At 33.7% G+C, this 26,559-nt stretch overlaps 1 protein-coding gene across 2 annotated transcripts; it reads right to left on the bottom strand.

Moving 5' to 3' along the window:
* Positions 1–1,313: 1,313 nt before the first annotated feature.
* LOC106122270 (uncharacterized) lies at positions 1,314–24,665 on the bottom strand. Of its 2 annotated transcripts, none has more exon segments than NM_001311905.1 (5): positions 1,314–1,564; positions 7,661–7,792; positions 10,565–10,689; positions 11,906–12,134; positions 24,554–24,665. In NM_001311905.1, coding segments are annotated over 5 exon segments (771 nt in total). In that variant the 5' UTR covers positions 24,663–24,665; the 3' UTR covers positions 1,314–1,388.
* Between the last annotated feature and the right edge of the window lie 1,894 nt (positions 24,666–26,559).

Raw genomic sequence — 26,559 nt, 5'->3', positions numbered from 1 at the left:
TGTAGGGATCCAGATGAAATTTGGCATAGATATAGAACATAGTCTGGCAAAACACATAGGCTGATACTTAGGTTTATTTTAATTCCGCGCGGACGGAGTCGCGAGCGACAAATATACTCAAGACCAAATTTAATACAAAAGGTGAGAGGCTCAAATAATAATAATTATTTTTTGTGGCACCACATTAAAACTCAAAAACAATAAAGGTTAATGACATTTTGAATTTGGAGGTGTATAGGTTAGAGACGGTAGATCGGCTCAATTTTATTCACGCGCACAAGCGGGTAGTTTTGGAATCCTCCGCCGCTACGATCGGGCGCGGTGCCTGCAGGGGTGTGTGGGGAGGGAGTGAGTTGACGACAGGCGAAAAGAGTTGAAATTCAGCATCCGAAGTAGTATCGTTTTGTCTAGCGTACAGGGTCGCTAAGTTCACGGTTCCTTGTTCTGTCCGCTAACGATGTGTCAGCACGCTTATAGGAAGCGGTGCATCGGGTGTATTATGAGTGCAACATTGTTGGCGCCTTTAGACTGTATGATAGAGTGACTAGGCACCTGCAGGCGGTGAACGGGCATCGAGGTGGTAAGTGCCACTTTCATATATTATAATATTACGTGAACCCTCGCAACGCGTCGTGTACGGCACAACTGCTCTCTACATTTAAGAAATTAATTCAGTTGAATACCCGTCTCATCCACACAAGCTTTATATGACAATCAGTATGCTAGACAATAATGTGTATTTTTTGATAAAATGATAGTTAACTATTAAGTTAAATAGCTATGTTTACTTGCTAAAATATTCACTAATGATAATAATCCCTATTTTATTTATGTGCGTATAATTTTTATGTCGTCTTACTACACAAAGGATACTCGTGTGGACATGTCTCTTGCTCAGCTCGAATATTAGCATTTAAACTTTCTTACTCTCGGAGTTGAAAGTGGGCGAGGCTCACCCAGTAGTGGTGTTAGGGTAGGACCGTGTGGGGCATCCGCCCAGGACGCCGGGCATAAGGGGTGCCACAGATTCCAGAGTCAGATATAAATGGGCGAATGCGATTTCCCCTAAAATTGCTATTTTTGGAAGATTTCCCCCTACATCCAAAAAGGGTGCACCGCAAAATCTTGCCCAAGGCGCTGAAAATTCTTAAAATTGCCCTGAGCTTACCTTCCGTTTTTTTCAGATTAAAATGTAGTATGAGCGTAATATGTTGTACTTTTACACTTACCAAGTCATGTAATAAAAACCACCTTCGATTCATAGTTTTCGGTCATTTTTTCAATGACAATCGGGAATCAAATTATATAACATAGAATATTAAAAATAATTTATTGTTAAAAAATAGAAAATATTTACTATGGCATATATAAATTACATATCTCATTGTTTAAAGATTGGTTTGCATATACTGATAGTAATGTTTTATTGGTACTCGACTGGAAAATATTCTAAAATTATCAACTACGTTGCGCATTAACGCTACCACAACTTCATTAGCCAAGTGGTCCAGTATAGATTGATTGGTTTGTAGTACAAGCTCAATGATTCTGGTGTCTTCAGTATCTGAAATGAAAGATCGATTTTAAGCAAGAAAAAAATGTACCTGCTGTTAAAATATCTGTCCTGTAATTTGATCTCGAAAGATTAATTTTATAAAAATAACTTACACCGCTTATAAACTTTTCTGATAAAGTTTAAGGTTCAAGGTTTTTGAAAAATTAATTATTATTTAATCGTTCAACTAATGCTGCAGCTAATTTGATTGCTATGTTAGATAATAACAGAATGGATTACAAATATAATAAGCTCTCCAGCAATTTAATTATGATAAATAATGATCGTAATTTAAATTAATTGACCTTTCAAGCAATAATCAAATCAAATATTAATTTTCTTTTTCGACAAGTGAAAGATTTCAAAATGAAATTTCCATTTAGAATGCTTTATTCATTGTGTTCTTTTTAATTACACTCTAAATATTTCGTACAATCTTCGTAGAGATTTCAAGCCACATTAATTTACAAAAGTGGCAATCGTCAATGAATGAAAGAAAAAATAATATTTTTCGTTCTGTCGTTTCGGAAATGTAAAGCTGTATCACTAACCCATTTTTAAATGAAACATTTTCCTTGTTATTTACAATACCGAAAATAATTTTTGCAAGATTTATTGTGTTTCTTAGAAAAAAGCTTTCTAACACACTACAACTACTTTAACCTAAACAATCTATTACCTTCTTATATCATAGTCTTAATTAAAAAAAAACAACAGATACATTTAACTAGTATTATAAATGCGAAAGTTTAGAAGAATGGATGGATGTATGGACTCAACAGATCTTGATGACATTTGAGACATATGTAGAATTTAGTCTGGAAGAGCAGATAGGCTGCTTATTAATTTGTTTTTAATTCCGCGCAGAATTAAAAACAAATTAATAAGCTATAAATGGTAAATGTTTTTGGCAGTAGAAAAACGATGGTTATGTTTGCAATATTCGTTAAAATAGTATTTTAGTTGATAGAGATTGTAGAGTTTCTTAATTAACTATATTCATGATTGTTCGAATTATGCGTTGTGCAGTCACGACAGTGAAATATCATGCTATGACACTTCATTATGTGGAATAGCTTCATACCGGCACATGTGACACTAATTAAAGGGAATTTCTGTCATGTAGAGACGTACCGAATATATTCATCAACATTTGTTATCACGTATCAAGAGTTTGCATTACCAAAACAAGTATTTAAAATATATTGTCATCTATCTTAGTAATCTTTCTAATATTATAAATGCAAATGTTTGGATGGATGGATGGATGAATTAATGTTTGTTTGAAGGTATCTCCAGAATGGCTGTATAGATCTAGCTGAAATTTGGCATAGATGTAACACATAGGCTACTAATTAATATCGCGCGAACGGAGTCGCGGGCGACAGCTACTTTTTAAATAAAGTGTTGACAATATTATTCTTCTTATATCCTTCATTTCGATTGTAAGTCTAACTAAAAATATATACGACAAATTCCATTGGCGGCGAATACGATTAGATTTTTTAAATTTTATATGTAAAAATTGTGAAAAAGTAAATGTTGTACGATTTTATAAATAAAGAAGTGTTTTGCCAGAAATATTTGTAGTTTTTCTATGGTTCATGGATTATATTAATATCCAGTGTATTGAATTACCGAACCTAAATTTTTTTTTAATTTATATTATACAAAAAACGACATCTTGGTCCATACTCTTTTTTGCTCGTATTCCTTGTGCTACATAACAATATTGATGAGTGATGAGTGATTTTGAACACTTTCAGTTATAGGTATCAGTTTTACGTAGACATTTAATTGTTTTAAATGTAGGTGATATCAATTTTACAGTGACTACTAAAATATTTAATAACGAAACATCGGCACAGTTGTGTCCGCCATGATTCATTGTCTCGTGTTGCTAATTATTGGAACAGAGATAAATGACAGTGCTCATAATAAACGTAATAATCGATTGATGAGAAAATTGTGTTCGCAATTTGTAAATAATCGAGTTGAATAGTCTTATTTAACAAGTTATTTGAAAAGGAAGTTTTATACAATGTTCTTATACTCCTATCATATTAATAAACTTTTCATGGTATTTAGTAAAATCGTTGAATCAAATAACAAACGTAGGCGGAGATTGTTGCGAGAATCAGCTGTTTATATTTCTTCTGTTGTCTTAGTAAATAGTAATTTTGTCGTATCGTGTTTACGTGACTCAGTACAACGGTTATTTTTTTTATATAAATTTTTTAGTTTTATATAAAATATAGACGAACCTAGCTGCTAAAACGTACGTACTGTTTAAACAAATAAAAAAAAATAATAATTATTATACAATAAATCGCATTGTCTTTAACGGAGTCAATTCACTTTATCTTCGTGCAAAATTAATGTGCGAAAATGACTGAGCACCTGAAATCTGCTGAGGGTGATTAGGCAAAAGTGTAATAAGCCGTTTCTCACTATCGGTGACAGATCCGAAATGATAAATGGCGGACTACTGTGGCGTACTCTGTCGACGACGGAGTCGGGAAAAATAGAAAGTTTTTTTTTCGGGGATTAGTTATTACCTCGAACAGACTGAAAGCCATTAGTGACTAAGCGTGATTGTGAGTGTGCGGAAAATAATAGCTTTTCTCAGTAACAATAGATAAGTACCGACAATTAAGTACGGATGTAGAGAAAATCTGTAGAATGGTTTAATTTAGTTAAAGATCATTAGGTTAAGTCTGAATAGACCCGGCCTATCTTACTCGGGGTGACTAGTTATACAAAAAAGTTAAGTCTAGTTTAGAAATGAGAAATGCTCTTTTTCTCCCACTATTTGTGAAGTGATTTTTTTCTCCCACTATTTGTGAAGTGATTTTTAAAATTAAATTCGTCGTTTTTGAGTTTTGCAATCAACATTTGATGGTCGTATAAACAGACAATTAATTTAGATTTCACATCTGAGCCAAAAATATACATTACGTTAGTAGTAACGAAGATCAATCCCATATTAATTTTGTTTTATTCAATCAGAATGCTGGTAACAAAGAATGAATAGAGATAAAGAGAATTTATAACTTCGATAGTGAATGATAGCTCCAGACTGTGCTCTAGACAAAAGTGGGTTGGCGATTTATTGAAGCGTGCCGTGCATTTATACATCGTACATGAATGCATGCATTTGGTTAGGATTGCCATAGGCCAAACTTATAACAACCGAGTTGAGGGCACAACCAAAATTAAAAGTACATAAAAGACGTGAAAGGAACAAGTTTTCTAATATAGCTCATGCACTTCGCTAAATGTACGCTGTAAATATAAGTAACGCTAGTTTTAACTGTGGTAGACGCCAGCAACATCACATCTGTTGCACAAATTGGTCTTCTCGTTCGGTGGCGTACCACGACCACAGAAGACAGCTGTCAAGTGGGAGTAATTATGCCTTTCGTCTGATGAGTGAGGCTTAATTTTAGTCTTCTTTCCCTTCCCTGGAGGTTGGCCGTCAGATCAGCGTACCCATCTCTGTCCTGTGCCAAGCGAAAAACATTTTCAACGCTGGCAATAATGGTTCATTCCCGGATAGTATCATTTGACAAACTCGTAAAAATAGGCTTTCGTGTAAAACTTCTGTCTCTTGTTGTTTGTCTAAAGTATTGTCACCCTTAGGGACTAAATCAATAGCGTCTGAATTGGTATCCGGTCTTGATTGATTACATTTCGTAAGTGGCAATGCGTGTGAAGAAACGATTTTTACTAATGATTAGTCTATGTGTTTAAATCTGTGTTAGTTAAATGAAATTGATTGTCCATCCATGTTGAAAAAACCTAATGGTTCTATTGTCTAATAGTAAAAGTATGTTTTACGAGTTTTTATTGTTATGTTTTTGTTGTAATAAATATGGAAATTTTTTGGGTTTCTTTTATTTAAAATAAAAAAAATAGGAGCATGTGTAATGTTTAATAATATAAATGAAAAACTTCGAGAGTTTGTTTACAAAAATTTAAAAATTCAATTTCATATGATATTTATGGTATGTATCGATTTTCCAATAAACAAACGTGAACTGGAAAATGTAGCGGAAGTGAAAAATTTGGGAATACACAGAGCTTGGAAAAGGCGGAACTTTAAAGATAAATGTTTCGTAAAATACATTCGAAAACTTCCTCGTTTTTAACTTTTTTAATCATTTGTTGATTGCGATTAATTAATTAATTAACAAAAAATTATCTTACTGCTTACTAATATTATAAATGCGAATGTTTGGATGGATGTTTCTTTGAATGGTTTCTCGAAGACGGCTGAATGAATCTCGCTGAAATTCGGCATAGATGTAGCGGGGGATTCGTTCAGTCGTTTTGGAGATACCTTCAAACAAACATCCATCCATCCAAACATTTGCAATTATAATATTAGATAAGAAGTAAGTTTTTTTTTTATAAAACTTTGTATTTTAATACGTCTCAGTTTGTGTGGGGACCGCTGGATATACAGCTTGAGGTTTACAATGTATATTTTAATATTTACAATTTTTATAGCCTCTCGGCGCAGAGAGAATGTATATACGCGGTATTTCGCGTGAATAAAACAAAACCACATCCTTTTCATGCGTTATACATTTCGCTCATTAGACGAAACGCAGAATACTTTCTTTTGCAACAATCTTTTTTGAAACCTTGATATTTCACCAGTTATTCAACTTTCACACAAGAACAGAACAGTGACACGACGTTGTCGATCGAGTCCAGCATGGCTTCGCTTGGAAGCAAAGCATCGAGATAGAGCACTACTGCTTTGACAGTAACTGATCATTCAAACAATAGCAATGCTTAGGGCTTAGCACGAATATTTATGAGAACGTTTTTGTAACGTCATCGATAAAATTCAGAAATTTTTTTGATTCCCTACCAGGCGTAAAGTACACCGACGAATCTTATTATTTACCCATAACATTAAGGCGCGTGTCGCAAATATTCGTGATAGGCTCTATACGATACAGCTCACGGTTTTGCCTTTATGTGAAAGTATCGGCGGTCTTTAACAATACGTCATAGTTGAAAAAACTTGTTAGAAGTTTCGATTATTATTGTAATTAAAAACTGAGAATACCGAGAAAGCTCGTAATTTGCGGAAAAGATTCCTTTTCAGTTAAATAGGTAAAAGAATAAAACTGGATCCCGGGGTGTCACTTAATTTCCAGTTAGTTGAAGTGCTCGGTGGAACTTTATTCACGGGGCAGATGACAGATTTATATATCTTTTATTCTATTTCAACTCATTTTCCTAACTCACTCCGAGTTAATTTTGTTGAAAATATTTTCTTTGTGATTTTATATTAACTTACTTGAATGTATTTGGAAAAGATTTCGCTAAAATATTATTATTAACAATAATAGCTTGCGTTATTAGGTCACTGTTCTTTAAATTATTTCATCACTGGAACATTCCTAACGTGCAGCTATATCAACGTGACAGTTTTATAGTGTTTTAAAAATGCAAAAGTTTTACGTATAATATGAATATATAGGTATAATAGTGAATATCTATAGAGATATTAATAAATGTATACATATGTATAATTCACGTTACTAAAATGCTTATTTAATTATAGGTAGATGAAATCGTAACTACGCATATATTTTAACAGATTTTCTGAGAAGCCGGTATAAAGGTCCCGGCTTTGGAACGCTAAACGCTTAATTTAGGGAGGGTAATTTAAAAGTAAAAATGATGGCCAATTGGCCGTCGGACAGGCATTAACCCAAGTACGGTTTCGTTGCCTCCGTCCTATATTGTTAGCGAAATTTAACGCACTTATTTTCAAATGTTAACGTTTTATCCTAAATGTTTATATTTCAGACATTTTTTTTTAAAACGGGGACATCGGGGAACTTATATTGCACTTCTTTTCCATTGACCAAATTGCTAGATTTTAATGTCTAAAGTTTGGCACTTAAACTGAAAGAATACAAAACCCTTGATATAACTTAAAAGTGACCAAAGAAGTCAATTATAAAGCAAATGCCAAACTAGAGCTCGGGGAATCCTTGAATTTGGTTAATTTTAACGATGCTTGGTGGAATGCTCGCCATACGTAATTCCCGACTTTCATAAATTCATGTAGGTACTCACCCGGTTGTAAGAAGAAGGTCGGTATCCGAGAGTTCCTCACAGCTATCCTCTCCGGTCCAATTATGAAGTAATCGTCATTGTTAAAGTTGCTTTGTCCAGACAATGTGTACGTTATGTTGCTTTCAACCTCCTCTGTAATATAATTCGTAATTATACAAAGTGATGTCTCGTTGAACTAAAGTATTTTGTTTATGGAGTTACCATAATAATTTACAATAATAAATACAATTTTTTTTACATCAAACTTCACTTCGCTCCGATTTTAGTTACTACATTTACTATACTCGCAAATGGGCGTCTGTTCAAAGATTCAGCCAAACATAATTCTTATGTCATTGCCTTGAAGAAAGCTTCAATAATTGCTTATAAAATTAATTGCTACAATGATTAACCTTGAAATATTTGTATCGTTATGTATTTAATATAGTTACATTTACCGTGTCTTCCTGATACCAAAATCCCAGTTTAAAATATATTACTTTCTCTGTGTTGTCAAAAATAATGACAGGGATATGTTTTATACAGAGATTTTGATCTCAGAAACCAAGTTTTAATTAACGATCTACTGTCAATAAAACATATAACGTGGGATGTAAACATCTCAGATTTCCTCTCGGGAATTGTTAGAGTAACCTACATTTGAGACACATATAACACAAAGAGATAAGAAACGACTTAGCTAAGTAATTTTGTTAAGTAAAGAGTGTCTCATTAAGAGTGTATATCTTTGTCGACGCTATTTATAATTAAATTTGTTAGTTTTTAATATGAGATCGAGTATTTCGTAAGGTTATCCAATTTACATATTAAATACTAACAGTTGCCCGCAACTCCGTCCACGCGGAATTAAAAATCTCGGAATTAAAAAATCTACCAATTAACATGCTACTCGGATATAGATATCGGAGGCCTAATTTAGTCCAATTTCCCTTCCCACCCTTTGACTTATAAGGAAAGGATGGGAAGTGGAAATGGACTTTCCGGATGAGAGGATGCATGGAAAGGGAGGGAGGAAGGGAGGATGCACAGAAAGAAAATATTTTCTGTCTGTGCATCCTCTCCTCCGTCGAATCAAGGTAGGCAACGCATATGCAATTGCGTATGTCTATGGGCAACGGTCACTTCGCTATTTCAGCGATTTCAGGTGGCCGCTCGCTCGTTTGCCACCTTATGATATAAAAAAAAAATAGTGTAGCTTCCTAACGTTTAAAGAATTTTACGAATCGGAATTTTTCACCTTCTCGTGGGAATTGGATTTTATGAAGGACTGGAATTTGACGCATAGAAAGGGGATATATTATCATCCTGTGCGTCGCATCCTATGTCAATTAAAGGTGCAACACATTTGCAATTGCCGATGTCTATGGGCAGCGACCGCTTTGCTATTTCTGCAAATTCAGGTGGCTGTCTGCCGCTTTATAATATAAAAAAAATATATTTACTTTTACCCATATTTCGCGTATACGCGTCATAAAAATTATTACTTAACTTTTTAAAAATATATCGACATTCCAAGCCTAGGATATCCTTCATTAATTTAAAGTATTATTATTATATATTTTTTTTATTGAGGCCTAATATGAGCTAATAAAAGATATTAAGCAACCATTAACTGTTTAATACAATTATGCGTATTTTTTAATAACGGATTTCCGATACCGAGGGAAGACAAAACGGGTAACCGTGGAAATGTTACCGATGTAGAGAACGCCGTCCGTTGTAAAGAGTTGGCAAATCGCATGCGACGATAAGTTTTAGTCTCGCAACCAATCACCACTCAAATCGTATCAACAAATAACATATCATATTATGAAAGAATTTGTTCGATATGTAATTTGCAGAATCTTTATTTGGCTAAACTATAACAATTTCATTCACGATCAGGAGGTGACCGCCATACAGTAAAGTCTCATGGCTGTGACAAACTTATAATAGTTTTGTAATATACAAAGTTTTTGAATGTTATATTGATCCTTGATATACTGTTGGTGCAGATTAATTTAACTTTGTTGTATCTTTAGTTTAATTTGATTTAACTAGAGTATATCTTATAGCAGTACTTAACTGCTTTCTAATTTAAATATAGACTACTACACGCCAAACTCTAGTGGTGCAGTGGCGGAAACTATATTCCCCTACTTACCCATTTTATTATTACCCTTTTATTTTTTTCCAGAGAGGAATGCTTTATGCATTCTCCGCGCCCCGGTGGGGACGCGGTAGTTATGTGGGATTGTCCTCCATAGCGGAGGCATACCCACCAAACCTCTCTGTTGCTCCAACGCATCGGGACGGGACCACGGGTACGATTTGTTTTTTTTTATTATAACCCTGTGCCTATGTAACGATCTTTCTTTCGCTAACAATCTTTTGTTCATTCAACTTAACTCTAGTAAGTTTATAGTTAGATGTCATCACTCTAACATTATAACCGTAACCATGACTTGCGACTACTGTAACACACTTACACAAAAACAGATTGTTATCGTTGTTTTTTCAAAGTCATAGTAGATTGTAAGTAGTTGAATGAGTGTGTCGAAATATTTTAATGAAATATACAGCGTGTCCCAAAATTCATCGTTAAGCCGGCTTATCGTTAATTTTATACCACGCTGTATGTCTTGCTCAAAAATAAAACATAGCACACTGACATTACTTACATGTTATTGAGTTTGTACCAGTGTAATGGTGGAGCAAGGATGGAACACATCTCACTGTCCTTGTCCCACTTACGTAAGGTTCTCGCACCAGGTTTCGGAATTCTATAACAATCTATCAACCGTCATCTCAGTCGTCACTCCCTTCTTAATCATGTCACCTTTCACGCAATCCATTCATCTCTTCCTAGGCCTACCAAGAGTTGAACACATGTTGAATTAAATATTTTTGAACAAGTACACTTACGCATATCCATAGTGATAGTAGCAATGAAGGGAGTCGTAAGTTGCGCCATGCTCATGGTCAGTTCTCCTGTTACGTGCAGATCGCTTAGGAATTTGACACTACTCTTTGTACCGAACGGGTTTAATCTGAAATAAATAAAATTATTGTTATAAATTACTGCTGTTACTTCGCATTTTAATTGTGTTACTCGAGCGAACAGTTTGTCTAATTAGATTCAAACCAACATTATGTCCCTATCGTTTTCTTATTTATGTGGAACCGACACAGCAGATTTTCCCCGGATTTCATCCATATTTTCCGCCTTTCTATGTCTTTTTTGGCCTAAGTCAACATACGCCCGCGACTCCGTCCGCGCGCATTTAAAAAACGAAATACATAATATAGTAGCCTGTGTGTTCTTCCAGACTATGTTCTACATCTATGACAAATTTCAGCGAGAACCATGCAGCCGTTCGGAGATACCTTTAAATAAACATCTATCCATCCTTCAAAACATTTGCATTTATAATATTAGCAAGATAAGATAAGAAGTAAGAAGTAGAAATAAAAAAAAATATCAAATTTTCTTTCTTAAACTGAATCTATTTAAAACAATTAATGAAATTAGTAGCCGTAAATGACAAAGAAATAACAAGACAAAAGAATTTGTGCAGACAAAATAGATATTTTGCTCCGGGGATAGAAAATTGAATTAAATTTTTAAAGTATCTGAGACTGTAGCACATTTTTTGTTAAAATTTTCGTGGACCTTAAATATCCCGGCCGGCGGCGTCAATGTCTCCTTTGAAGCGTGATTTGGAAATGGTAGGAAGAAATTAAAATAAAATGTTTTTCAAGTCGAAGTGTGTTTTTGTCGCCCCTTTGCGTTATTAGATTATTTTGTATTTGAGGCCAAAATTAAACTAAGGTTGTTTCGAAGTAAAATTATTTGGTTAGACAACAGAAAAATATTAACTCGTTCTTAAATCCATTTTGTCTGTTACTTCTTACTATCGCAAAAGATTTAAGTCTAATAAGTTTGGTACCCTTGAGAATAGAGATACTGAAACATTCGGAAGCTTAAATTATCTTCTATTCACCCCGGGGGTATGAGTAGAATTAAATTATAAAAATAAATCTTACGACAAATGTACTCAACATTGTAAAATGCATTTCGAATTTTATGACAACACTAGCTGTCGTCCTGAACTCCATCTGGGATTAAAAAAGAGGTAGGAGCCGATTATATAACTAATTAATACACATATGAAATTTCATAAAAGTCGTTCAAGTCGTTTTGAAGGAATAAGGTAACTAACATTGTGATACGAGAATTTTACATATACGATGAATGGCTCTTACATTCTATCAGCCAACTTTGTCCATTTTGCACCTGTGACGTTGATATTTCTGAGTAATATTGACACCCCTTGCTCGGGCATGGCAACTACCACACTGTTGATTATTGCGGGGTCGACCGGCTTCATACCCATGTGGCCGGCCTCCATTAGAAAGAAGAAGGTGCGTAGTCCCCGCCGGAGGCACGGTATATCAGCTGCGACGCATTTCGGGAATGGCAAAGGCGCGGGAGCTGAAAAGCCAAAAACAATATTTTAATTTAAGCGATTTGATTATGCCAATATCCCTACGAGGGTTTAAATAATGCACTGAAACTGTCGCGTATCACCTTCCAACCATATAGCCATTTTACATTTGAGGACCTAGCACGAATATTTGCGAGAAAGTACACTTACAAATATCATACAAATTTTGACAAATTTTGTCGATAACGTTACGAAAGCGCGTGTCGCAAATATTAAAGCTAAGCCCTGTGATGGTATCGTGGTCAAGCGTTCATTATTAATCATTGCTCAAAGTTTTTAACACGTTAACTATCCAAAGCTTTTTTTTACATTAATATTTTTCATCTTTGTTTGAAATGAAATAAATATAACGTTAATATAAATTCTTAATTATTCTGTATTTCAACAGTTATTAGAAACTTTAAAACTGTTAACGGATACTAAATATTGATTATGGGTTTTGCATAAATTAATATACCGTTGCTTTAAATTGATATTGATGAATGACTGCTAATAATATAATTAATAGTGTTACTTATAATGCTAATGCTATATATAAACTAAATCACATCCTTAATTGATTTCTCATGTTCTTATTTTTATTGTTAGTTGGCAAACGAGTATACCGTTAAATTGTATTTGACTGGAAGACGAATAGAATTGTGTTTTCAAACACCTTTTATAATATTTAGTAGTTGAATACTACCTAGTGGTCGTCCATTAGTCTAATATTCGTAGTTCATAATTAATAGATTTTGCAAAATATTTTCGATGAAAAATAACATATGCATTTCTTCTCTACATTAACGATAACTTTCACGCAATACCTCAAACAGGGGTACAAAGTTTTTGATTCACGTTTTAATATAATGATAATAACATATGTGGCCATACAATACTAAGAAAAATCCGTTAATCTTCATTTCGTAGGTTGAGCTTCGACGAGGTGTTAACTAATTCCAAGAAACGCCCTCTGGTATTATAGTGAACAGATTGTATGCGACACGTGTCTTAATAATTTCTTACAGCTTTTTGCACAAACGTCGTCTTGAAATTAGTAGTTAAAATCCACTAATTTTCTTTTATAATTTGTGTTCCGTACTACGGCACCACCGGCGGGGAAGCAGCGCGGGGGTCCCTTCCAGACCTCACCCGCCGCCCCGCGCGCCCTCACACCGCGACCTTCAGTTGCGCTTCAGCACTCCGCGCGCCGACACATCAATCATATTTGTCTATTTTGTTCATCAACTTTCATTTTTATGACATTCATATGGTCCTTCAACCGGCAAAAAAGGAATCATCATCATCACCATCAAAATAAAGAAGACGACATTATTTGTGAGTCCGTTCCATATTCCTTTCTTTTCATTTCCTTTTTTTGGCCCTTTTGTACGAGACATATTTTTTTTCATTTTACATTTCACATTCCATCTTATTACTTTTTGTGCACTCGGTAGTTATTTGTCGCATAGTCGGCGCGCGCGCAGCCATTGCATGCGACCTTTAGACCCTTGCAAATTTCAATATACCGAGCACAAGTCATTTTTTCGAAAACATTCGATTCTTTTTATTACAATGATTTATACTCAAAGCAAATACCTAATCAAAATTATAAAATCATTCAAACATATTATACATTCTTACATTTTCATCATACATTCTTTAACACATTGATAGACTGCCTCTTAGATCGGTCAGCCGACCTCTTCTCACATTTCGACACCACTATACATATTAGTCGGTGCAGATGTGTCCTGGGAAGTCATGTTTTCACGGTTGGGTGAGCAACATCAAGTTGCAACATATTTCTCGGTTGACTTGTATCTGGCACGTTTATGGATCTTTATACAACAGCCTCTTAGATCAGTTAGCCGACCTCTTCTCACATTTTGTCATCGCTATTCATATTAGTAGATGCAGATGTGTCCTGGGATTCCATATATTCCAGGTTGGGTGAGCAACGTCCAGTTGCAACATATTTCTCGGTTATCTTGTATCTGGCACTTATTTTCATCATTTTACATACGCATCAACATACATTCATACATATATACATACATACATCATTTTTTATCATCATCATTTAACAAAAAAAAATCTTCTATCTTTTATCAACATCATTGCATAATTTCAACAATTTTGTTTTTTTTCGTTAAACATGTTGGCGGAGGGGGGAGGAACCTCGCTGCACGCGAGGTGCATGCCTATCATCTAACTCCATTGTCCATATACTCCTCTTACCTTCCCTCCCTTAATACCCATCACTTCCTCGATGGACGATCACTCACTTGAAGAAGCATTTTGGACTCAATTTTCCATAACCTTCAACGTCTGCAGATATACACAAGGGAATCCAGCCACCAGTCTGCACACAGGACAAGATGACGTACCTTAGACTGGCATCAAGTCGCATCAAGTGGCAAAAGGACGGACTTCATGAAGCGTCCATCTATATCTACAATCTTCAGATCCAGATCTTCAGCCTGGCCCTGGCAGTATGTTCCGTACTACGGCACCACCGGCGGGGAAGCAGCGCGGGGGTCCCTTCCAGACCTCACCCGCCGCCCCGCGCGCCCTCACACCGCGACCTTCAGTTGCGCTTCAGCACTCCGCGCGCCGACACATCAATCATATTTGTCTATTTTGTACATCTTTTATTCTTATTACAATCATCAGCAACCTACCAGCCTTTCATTACAACATACAGTCCACTCGCTCAACAATTTGAAATATGGAAAAGTGCCAATTAAAATACAAGAATATTTTTCCTAGAAAACTTGGAACACGTTTCTAAGTTGCCAATAATGTTAAGATTAAACTGTTAATGCCTCTTTCACACAGCCACAAAAGAGAAGTTGAACCGAGGCGAAGCGATGTTTGATTTAAACTGATATGAACTTTGAACACTGAGCAAGTCAGCAGAGTCACTGCGAAACGAATGTAAAACGGACCAAACGCTGTATTCCATTTTCGTTTTGCTGTCAAGCTCCTGTATTAGTGTGCTACAAGCATATAGGAACAGCGGGAAATTTGATGTGTAAAAAATACACCGAAAATAATTGTCTTTAATTAAAAGATAATTCTTAATTTATATACAAAAACACCGTAATGTTTATGTTCAAAATGAGAGTGTGTTCATTAAAGCGTCACCTTGTCTAAGGATTTCTATAATAATATCTCGAGGTACGTTAACTACGTAAGACGACTTAAGATATGTAATTAATTTGTCAAAGTAAGAGACTGTAGCATAATCCGAAATTTGTTGGAACGTGAACATGTCTTAGAATATGATTTATGATACTAAGCGTTGGGAAGAACTTTATGTGCAATCTTACTAATATTATAAATGCGAGACTTTGGCTGAATGTTTGCATGGGTGTTTGTCACTAGGTAGCTCCAAAACAGTTTAACGGGTGACAATTAAATTTGTTATAGATGTAGACAGTATCTTGAAAAACACATAGGCTACCTATGATACCGGAAATGTATTCCGGTGCGTTCCTTTGGAGATCCCGGGACCCTCGCAGTCGCACTTGAGGTTGGCCACCAAGGGTGTTTTAGTGAGTAAGAATCTCACATAATCCTGTCTTTCCCCCAAAAGGCAGGGTATCTTACGAAGATCCCCCCCCCCATACAAAAAAAATGATACCGGAAATGTATACGGTTCTTATGGGATACGTTTGATTTACTAACTAAAATTACTCGATAACTCAGTATACTCTATAGACCGATGAAACTTCTTGTATTTGGTTTGGAACAGGTCAGTCTAAGACGGATTATAAGATTTACGAAATATACTATTACAGAATATAAATTACTGAATATATTAATAGGTGAAGAAGATTTTGATGAGGATTTTAACTTAAACTTACACTAGTGATACAATGATGATGTTCTGAAATGTAAACAAGTTCAGAGTAGATCTTACGACAATCTGGTTAGACAGGCTTAAGCATATAATTATAACAGTTAATTGTTTAATAAATCATTAATTAATGTAAGAATTGAAAATCGTTAATTATATACCTACTAATAATAATTATGATAGAAAACCCTGCGTGTTGGTAACCAGTTTATTGTAGCAGTGACTCATTCATCGTCATTATTATGTTTCGCATATTATATTGTTGCGTATTCCATCGAATGATTAGTTATGTTAGCATCATTATGGTTTTCAAATTATTACGACCGATTAGAACTATCGTTGACACTTAAATGATATCTATGTTTAGGTGTAGCTATAAATCATAATATTGTGTTTGTTATTTTTTGGGTTTTAATTTTTTTTTTAAGGGAAATAAATACTAATTTTATTTTACCAAAGTTTTGCCTTATGTGACATAAGTGACATTAAATTTTTATACTCTGTATCTTACCGTATTTGGGTAAATTTATCATTGTACTAATAAACGTTTGCTTCACGAACATTTATATTTTAAAAATGGTCCGATTTAACGTTAAACTTGTATGATCTAGAGGTAAATATATATAGCTTTTTTAATAAGTTTTGACAATATTTATTGGCTTAAACGTAAATATTGCGTGATTGAACTTAACATGGATCCTACAATAATAAGATGTTTTAAATGGAAACTCATAATTTTTCATTTCAAAATAATATTTTAAAACTTTAAGTGAAATGAATGAAGAACTATAAATCTAACTTAATTTTGCAGACATCCACGAACATATTTCACAATGTTAACGATGTTCACTTGAATTAAATTTAGCAATAAATTACGAATCGTGAACGCCTTGTGAAAATACATCACACAATATGTTGCTAATCCTAACAAGAATTTTATTGAAGGTTAACAGTCAATCATTTCTTCTTTATTATAATAAGACTAGCTGTCGCCCGCGTCTTCGTCCGCGCGGAATTAAAAATAAAACTTAATGAGCCTGTGTTCTTCCAGACTATGCTCTAAATCTGTGCCAAATTTAATCAAGATCCATTGAGCCCTTCCGGAGATACCGTCAAACGAACATCCATCTAAATATTCACATTTATAATATTAGTATGATTATATTAATTTATTTTACAATAAAATTACGCCATAAAATATAAAAGCCCGACCTCCAGTAAATCCACAGATTTACCGAATATTTATGATAAAAACGTTTTAGATTTTTGTTGTTTTAGAATTTATCAGAAGCCAGACTTTTATTGACTGTTTGATTCAAAATAAATAAAAACACAAACGTTTAATTCATTGTCCTCGACTTACTTAAATGATAAAGGAAGTCTTATTTCTATAGATCAATCAATATCAGAGAAAGTGCACAAGTTAATTATACAACGTACGACATTCAACGCTGTTGGATTAGTTCAACACACAGACTAACTACGTCTACTCGTAGTCAGAAGCCGATTTTAATTGGAAATTTACGGTACATAGTTTCAGAAAATTATTATGTAGTTGATCAAAGATTACATTATTATGACGATAAGCGGAATGGTATCCAAATTACTTGGAAAAATCTATTAAATTAACAACCCTTCAAGCTTAATTATATTGTTCGAATGTGCTTATTTTACTTGATATTTTATCATTTAAAAAAGATGACCTAGTTACCAATCGTATTAGCATTTATGTTAAAAGTAAGTATAGTTTTATCTGTTAGTAATCAAACAAACAAGCAAGCAAAGGACCGGACATTGTGACAATCGTTGGGAGAGGTCTACGTTCAACAGTGGATGAATTCAGACTGCCAACTATGAAGATGGTGATGAATCAAGGAAACTGAATATGACTACACTTTTCTGTGTGAACTAGTTCTTCGCGGTGATGCTATGTAGTAGTACTTACTTCAATGCTAGTAATCAGGATTAATGGTCGCAACGCTCAAATGATCTCACATTACGCCATAGAAAGGTTTCAAGTAAAGGCCACACTGATGCGGCAACATCATATAATCAAATAGGTTAGGTCTTGCGAAAGATTTAACCCTTAAACTGCTGTAGGCAAGTGCAAAGTAATTATTATATATGTTTGTTTAATATTCTCTCTATCTACATATCTTCAATCATATTACCGAGAAAGACACCATGACGACACATCTAGTCTAAAACTCTTTTATTATCTTACTTATAATCAATCATTTACAGCAGGTAGTCTGTATATATTTTTTTTATAATAAAATTTTAGTTTAGATAATAACTGCATACTTCTGAGTGCCGTAAAATTTGCAGTTTTTAAGTTCACATACGGAGGCTTAAACGTTAGTGTTATAAATAATGATGTATTCGAGAGAATTGTTGATCTCAAAAAGTGATAAAAAGCCAGCGATGACATATCTCTATGTTTACGGTTTTCTCGCAATAACGATTTTTTTCTTTAGAAAGAGCATTTAAAAATAACATGTTATTTGCGACGCAATTTTTTCGTTTATGTCTAACACATGTTTGACCTTGAATAGAATAAAATGTAGTAACTTGTTACTACAACTTATAACACGATATTTACAACAAAAATTGTTTCAAATATAATTTTGTTTACACAATGAAACGAAGCAATAATTACTTTTATCACTTCGTTGCAAAAGCTCGTTCTCTGCTATTACCGAGTGGTACTCAACGTTCTTTAACCTTTGATATTTCAAAGGAACGTATTTGTGCAATCTTTACGGACTCATATCTTTAGTAAAAGCAATATTATAGATCTGTGGTAGTTCACAAAAACAAATGTATGTTTTCAAAGGTTGAAGAGCCATTGGTTAAGATAGATTCTATCAGCACTTTCTCTCACCGTCTTTTGATAAAAAAACGAATGGTCGTTATTCATTCATCCCTTCAGTCCCAAGGAAAAGGATTTCTAGAACAACGCCATTCCATCACTTAAACCGCCACGCCGTGCCTTTAGGTTTAGGGCCAGCTGTGCGCGTTGGAAATATTTTTTATTTTGCTTGCTTATACGCTAATGAACCGCTGCCCCGTATGATCCAATGCCATGTGCTAATTAACGTGATCGTAAAAATATTTTATTCGACCTTATTTATCTTCTCTTTAAGCAACAATAAACCTTAATATTTAAAATCAACTTTCGTTTTGACTCAACTATATCTGGGAATCGATCGTATTAAACTTCCTGATGTGAATAACATGGCAATCCCTTTAAACGTTAAACAATAGCGAATGTTGTCTACGTCTTTGATAAGAATAAAAAGCCGTTGCAAGCTCAAATTAAATTACACACAATTTAAACTTGGTAAAGACGAGATGGGTCTCAGAATTGTCAAACTCCGCGAAATTTTGTCCGTGTACAAATAAATCCAACAACAAACGTCAAAATCACGTTTTGAAGGAAGATTTTATTTGCGCTAGATAAGAGGGAACTCGAGTGTGAGCGTTCTTTATGGTATAAAATTAATAAGATTTTGGGACCCGGCTTTCACGCGAGCTTCGGATTACGCTCGCTTGTATCAACGGTAAAGTATCCCATTCTCTTCTCAGTATACGTTCTAACATTTTGAAGTAGTGATATGAGTTTTCTTTGTATTTTTATTGAATAAACTGAACATTTGTACCGTATTTCAAATCTATTTTAGCTTAAGTGTGCATATTATGTGTACCAGCATTTCGCTGTCAACGACGCTCTCTCATTTTGAAATGTTGCCATGCTTCCGTAACGATTATGCTAAGGCAAAATCATTTCATGCTATAAATCAAAATCTTCATGGGAAGTAACGCGTATTACTGGCATTTACAACTCGAATCGCATAGGGCTATTATCGACTGAACCTAATGCTTAATTAAATAACTAACTGTCGCCCGCGCCTCCATCTGCACTGAATGAAAAAAAACTTAATTAGTAGCCTATGTGTTCTTCCAGACTACGTTCTACATTAGTGTTAAATTTCAGCGCGATCCATGCATCCGTTCTGGAGATACCTTCAAACATCCATCTTCTATGTAACATCTAGAATGTATGTGTCTTTACAATAAACAAAATCAAAACAGAATCTATTCAGAATAATTCTTTGCTAAAAAGTGTGAATATTTTACTTTGACCCTTTTTCACCTCGCATAAAATATTATTAAATTAACACAAGTACTGGCCGTCATGCCCTTTATAAAAACATTACTTGGAATTTTTTAAAATCACACAAGTTTCATAAATAAATGTCCTCGCATACTTTTTACATTCTTTATGGTTTCGAAAATGTGGCTGTTTAGAATTCAACTGTACGGCGGTAATTTACGACTCAGCTAAATTATAAAGAACTTTCAGATATAACATTATTTCTATCAAAAAAATATTGTTTGCTTTAGAGGTTGTTTGCCAAAGTCGTAAGTCTTACTTACCTTTCGCGACAGAAATTGTAAGCATTGTAATTGTAAGCTTAGAGAATAAAACCTACCAATCTATATCTACCTATACAACAAATTAAATAGTTGTGTCTGTATGTAGTCGTTATATCGAAAAAAATCATCAATCAATCATGGACATGATGTATTTGCTTTACTTATAAATAGATTATAGTATAGAAAACACATTGGTACATTGCGGGATTCGAACCGAGGACCAGCAGATTGCAAGTCAAGTGTTTAACCACTTAGCCACTGATGCTACCTAAAAATTAAAATTCAAAACATTATTTAATATGATTTATTTAAATTTAACTAAACATGTTTTCCTAATTTAAATTAGGAATAATCTTCTTTAAAATTTAAATGTTTATTGATACCAAAACCAGCCAGATACAAACAGTAGCCAAAGAGATTTTATGACAAGTTTATTCATACTCTATGCAAAAAGACTTTTTCCACAACCTTTTATTAATAATATGTAAAGTCTCTTGCGGGAGGCGTTCATATCGTATTTAGCCTTTCCATGAATTTTAATGTAAATGATGAGAGTAAGGTTTTGTTAACAAAAGGATATTACTTTAATAAAAGTGTTAAGATTATTTGATAAAAAAAGTATGTATACTAAATAAATTTTTCCTATTATCATGAATTTAACATAATATTTTCCTTTATTTTCTTTTTCCATTAGTGGATTAAACATAATTTAAAAATATAAATATATATTTTAAATAAGCACGATAATAATAAAAAACTTTTGGAATAAAAATAAACTTACTGGGTGCGTAAATATTCGTAAAATTATATTGAAATTGAGCACTAGAACACTTTACATTGTAAAATACGCTAAGCGAAAGGAGCAACAAACGTATGCTTTGCACTAACATCTTGACAGAACTATAGTGGATGGTAAGAAAAAGAACCGGACATTCGCACAACATTTATAATACCGTTATTTATTAAATTGTGAAAACCTTGATTCGGTTACCTTTGACATTTATGACAAGTGACTGAGTGCATCTCTATTATAGTACGTTGAACTTATATGACCCGGTGAGAGAAATGCTTCTATATTGATTAGTTCACTCAGAAAATGAAGATAACATATTTAAATACAAAAATGACAAACAAATAACACGACATGAAAAGTAATTAAGGGTTCTTAAGACATTTTTAACAGGATAGCGTGGCGTTAGTTCTATATTGAATATATCTATATCTAATATAATGGAGTATTTAAAAAATCTCAAAGATTGGAAATACCTGCCATGAATAATGTCCTTGGTCAAAATCAGGAAGTTCGCATTAGTAGGCGGAGTAAGGGTAATACCCGTATAGTCTTTCCAAGCTGATCGTATAGACTAGTTTTCATACAATTCGATTCAATACGATTGTGTACAAATAAACAATAAGTCACATAAAATTAGGTAATCATTTTCTATCAAACTATACTCCATTAATTGAATTAAAATAATCTCTCTCTCTCTCTTAATAATACAATATAAAAAACTAAGCTATTTGTAAGATGAAGTAGATTTAAGTTATAAAAGTCACGTTTTATCTTACGCGCCGTTTCGATTGCTGTCTGAATGACAGACTCATCTATCACAACAAGTAAAGCCTTCAGGATTCGGAATCTGATACTTCTGTATTATCAGACAAGTTTTTAATGTCACTGCGTTGTAGTGATATTCTTTATTTGAAGATCTCTTATTACTAGGAGTTTTGTTCGACTTACGAGATTAGGTCAACAAGTACTTCACATTTTCTTTTGCATATTAACATAGCAGTCTACTCATTATTTAATTATCTTAGTTATGTCATAAATGAGATTGTTTGGATGGATAGATGGATGTATATCCAGAACTCCTGAACGGATCTCGATGATATTTGGCATTGATGTAGAATATAGGACTGGCTACTAAGTTCTTTTTAATTCGGCGCGGACGGAGTCGCGGTCGACAGCTAGTATATATCATAATAAGTTATATTGGAACAGAAATATAAAGTGTCTGTGTTTAGTCAAGTAAATGAGCAGTGTATGAAAGTTTCAAACCGAATAAACGCAAGTCTGTAAAGTTGGTAATTATATAAGTACGATCGAAGCAGATCCTTTTATATCAATTTCGGAGAAAAGTCTTTTAACGTTTACAACGGAATTAGGTTAATACTTACAGCAATCACGAGCTATATAGTTTTGCATAGTAACATTTATCGACTATTCAAACCTAAGATTAAATCAAATTTGATGCTTTATCTATACGAACTGGGAATATGCGTGCCGGAGGCCTAACTTAAACCTCTTTCCCTTCCTACGCTTTTCTTATAAGGAAAGGATGGGAAGTGGAAGTGGACTTTCCGGATGGGAGGATGCATGGAAAGGGAAGATATTTTCTTCCTTTGCATCCTCTTCTCCATCGATTAAAGGTAGACAACGCATAAGCAATTGCGTATGTCTATGGGCAACGGTCACTTCGCTATTTCAGCGATTTCAGATTGCCGTTAACTCGTTTGTCACCTTATGATATAAAAAAATATATATTAGAAAAAGAGTAAAATTATGCAACAGTTCTTTTTGACGCACTTATTTAAATTCATCAAATTCAAAACATTTGCAAGAATTTACTAATATAAAATTAACGAACCATATCAAAATCAAGAAACGTGTCAAAAGAATGCCTGCTGTTTCATAACGCCTGAATTAATATTACACCAATTTCAAAGTTGATACATAAACCTCGTTATTATTAACAATGCTTCAAAGCCGAATGCGATGATTTTGCGAAAGACTTAATATGAAAAAAGATTAAGATCTCCAAATTTCATGTTCAAATTCACCTGTTCAACGTATTTTTCAATTTTCGAGGCGCGGTCGAAAATAAAATAAATTGCTTTGATATTTCAAAAGGGATCATATCGCAGTATGCTTCAGATCTTACGATACGTAAAATATTCTGATGTTATTTATACTTTTTTCGTTCATTTTCAACTGGTATCTGCTTTCTCATTCAAACAGACAAATATTTGAACCGTTGAACCATACTAAAGATACCTTCTAACAAACATCCATCCATCGATACATCTAAACATTTGTATTTATAATATTGTCAGATATCGTCCGCGACTTTGACCTTGTGGAAATTGTAAAAAACTTAGCGTATATGTTATTCTAGACAGTATATATCTGTGCTAAATTTAAATCCAGACCCGTTTAGTTGTTTTGGAGGTAACAAACCTCTGTACATTTATCTAAACTTTCGCATTTATTTATATCTGTAAGATAAATATTAAGTAAGATTTAATTTCTTCAATTTTGTCGTTATAATTTAAATTTTAGCAATTGTTTTCAATTATCATTTTGCGCGTATTGTGCGTATCTCGCTTTGTATCGGTCTGTCATTTGCTCGCACCCAGCAATTAATCAAGTTACAACGACCCGTGATAACCCAGTGTGAACTCGAATTTATATAATACTAACTGTCGCCCGCGTCTCCATCCGCGCGGAATTCAAATAAACATAATTAGTAGCTAATGTGTTATTCCAGGATATGTTCTATATGTATGCCAAATTTAACTGAGATCCGTTCTGACGTTCCGGAGATACCTTCAAACAAACATCCATCCACCCATCTAAACATTCGCATTTATAATATTAGTAAGATTAATTAATAATAATTAGTAACTAACGATATTTTATTGCTTACAATAAAAATATTATTTACATTTGGAAATTATTTAAATTTTAAAGTAGACAACCTTTTTACATTGCTTATACATAGATATACAACATAAATGCTAAAACGTGGTGCCATTAAAATGTCATTTACCTTGAAGAAACGAAAACTTGGTCTATATATCCATATTCTTGAAAAATAATACTATTTTTAGAATAACACAAATATTAAATTTAAAATATAATGTAAATAATTATCTTTTAATATTCTTTTACACAATCCATAATAAATTACTTAATTTTCTTTGTCAAAGAATAGAATTCTCGTTTGTTTCGTTTGACAAAATAATTTTTATTTTCCTTTTAAAATCTAAACATCTTTCAAATTATATAGTTGCCGCAATTTTAAAAATTTGTATTATTTAGAAAAAAACCTAATAACTCACCTACAATCGATGGATAAGGTAATGTATTAAAAAACTGTCCAACACATAATTGAATTTCGTACATTGACAAAATCACAAGGACTAAATAACGTACGTGAGTTAGAGACATCTCGACGAAACTAAAAACTTGAGAAAAGAACCGGCGTACTGGACAACTTTTATATACATATGCCAAGCTTATATATTTTTTTTCCAAAAAGGAATATTTGAGAACACATTTACATAAATCTGCCCTGTATTGCAAAAGCTTCAAAGTATTGATTAGGCTAATTTTAATTAGTGATTTATTGCATGTTATTTTTAAAAGCAGATAAAAATTATGTGTTTATTTCTCACTTTGTTGTAATTAGTATCGATTTTAAAACTCTTGTTACGTATTATTATTTTGTACAAGCTACCTATAGGCATCTTCAATAATGATAGGTAATTTAATTTCTATTATCAAGCTACGTTTACGTTGTGTTTGTGACTGTACTTCAAAACAGTTCGAATATAGGAGTTGCAATATCCCTTACAATAAAGTGAATTTCATCCTCGATTTATTAGAAAAAGTAAACTTTACCTATATCAATATCGTCATAATTGTTCGTTGCTTATGATTATTTAGGTCCGTTGTCGAGTCCAATGAAAAATTCGATGTATATCGCGACGCTTCGCCGCACGGCCATTAATTGGGTCATAGTCCCTCATCATTCACAATCTGAATCATAGCAGACTCGGCAAATATTAGCAGCTGCTTTTCTGTGATAGAGTGAGCTCGCCGTTGTTCATTTGTTTCTCACATTGATGCTTGTGGTTAATACAGTAACTGATATATTTATATTTTTATTGAATACTAGCGGTCGCCCGCGACTTCGCGGATTGGAAAAAACATAATTAGTAGCATATGTATTCTTCCAGATAATGTTTTATATGTATACCAAATTTTACTGAGATCCGTTTAGTCGTTCTTCACCTTTACATTTTTTTATAACTTTACATTAAAAGTAAAGAACTTTTATCATGAAAATATGTTATTGTTTGAAGTGAAGCAAGCAAAATATTTTCCACTGTAGTAAGAATAAAAAAATAACGTAAAGACTTATACGATACATTTTTATAGTTGTATATCAGTGTTCTTTTGGTCCCCTTCACCAAATTCTATTAGAGTTCAGAATCGGAACTTATAATGAGATCAAATAAATTTCCCACTAAAAATCCGCACTAACGACCAATAAAGCAACAGGTTACCGGCAAATAAATCTTAAAAGCAAACGGTTTTTTATTGAATTAATCACTCGTGCAAAATTAATTTAACAAGGTCGACGATAGAAACAATTTGGTAGCATTTTATTTTATTGTAAGGTAGCGGACGAGCGAGAGGTCACCTGAATTCGCCGTAATAGAAAAGCAATCGCTGCCCAAAGCTATATGCAATTGCAAATGAGTTGCCTACTTGTGTCCCCTCCTTGGTCAAATCCACTTTCCCTGTCCCTTGCCTTTTGCAACGATTAATTAATTTAACAACAAAGCGCAGAAAGACGATATAACAAGGTATAATATAATTTTATTGCGTTAGTCGTACATCAAGAGACAGGATCCATGCTATTAAAAAGACTTGACGTAGATGACGATAGTGACTACGGAATAATTTGTGATAAAATCGAAGGGAGGTTCAATTTAGTGACGTAGAAAATTTATGCAAACCGATAAGAAAACGTTTGCGGAATTCATAAATATTACTCCAGCCGGGGTCTATTCCAAATCTTGAAAGAAGATCTTCAAGTATACTACGTAGCAAGTATTTATTGTAATAATCCTTGATTTACACACTAACATGGCTCCAAATGTTGTAGTGATTTTTATGAAAATTAACTACTGTAAGTTCTTTACGTGGTTTACGGCTCACAAGGTGCTTACTCATCAAAATTCTCCGAGCAGTCGGCAACGGCAGCTTCGAATTGTACGGCCGTTACCTGGTGTCAACTGATCGAAGCCGTCCAAGTTCGGTGACCCCAAAATGTCAA

This window comes from Papilio xuthus, unplaced genomic scaffold (assembly GCF_000836235.2).
Source record: "Papilio xuthus unplaced genomic scaffold, Pxut_1.1 DF826933.1, whole genome shotgun sequence".
Lineage (NCBI taxonomy): Eukaryota > Metazoa > Arthropoda > Insecta > Lepidoptera > Papilionidae > Papilio > Papilio xuthus.
This window is presented reverse-complemented; position numbering and strand designations above follow the sequence as displayed.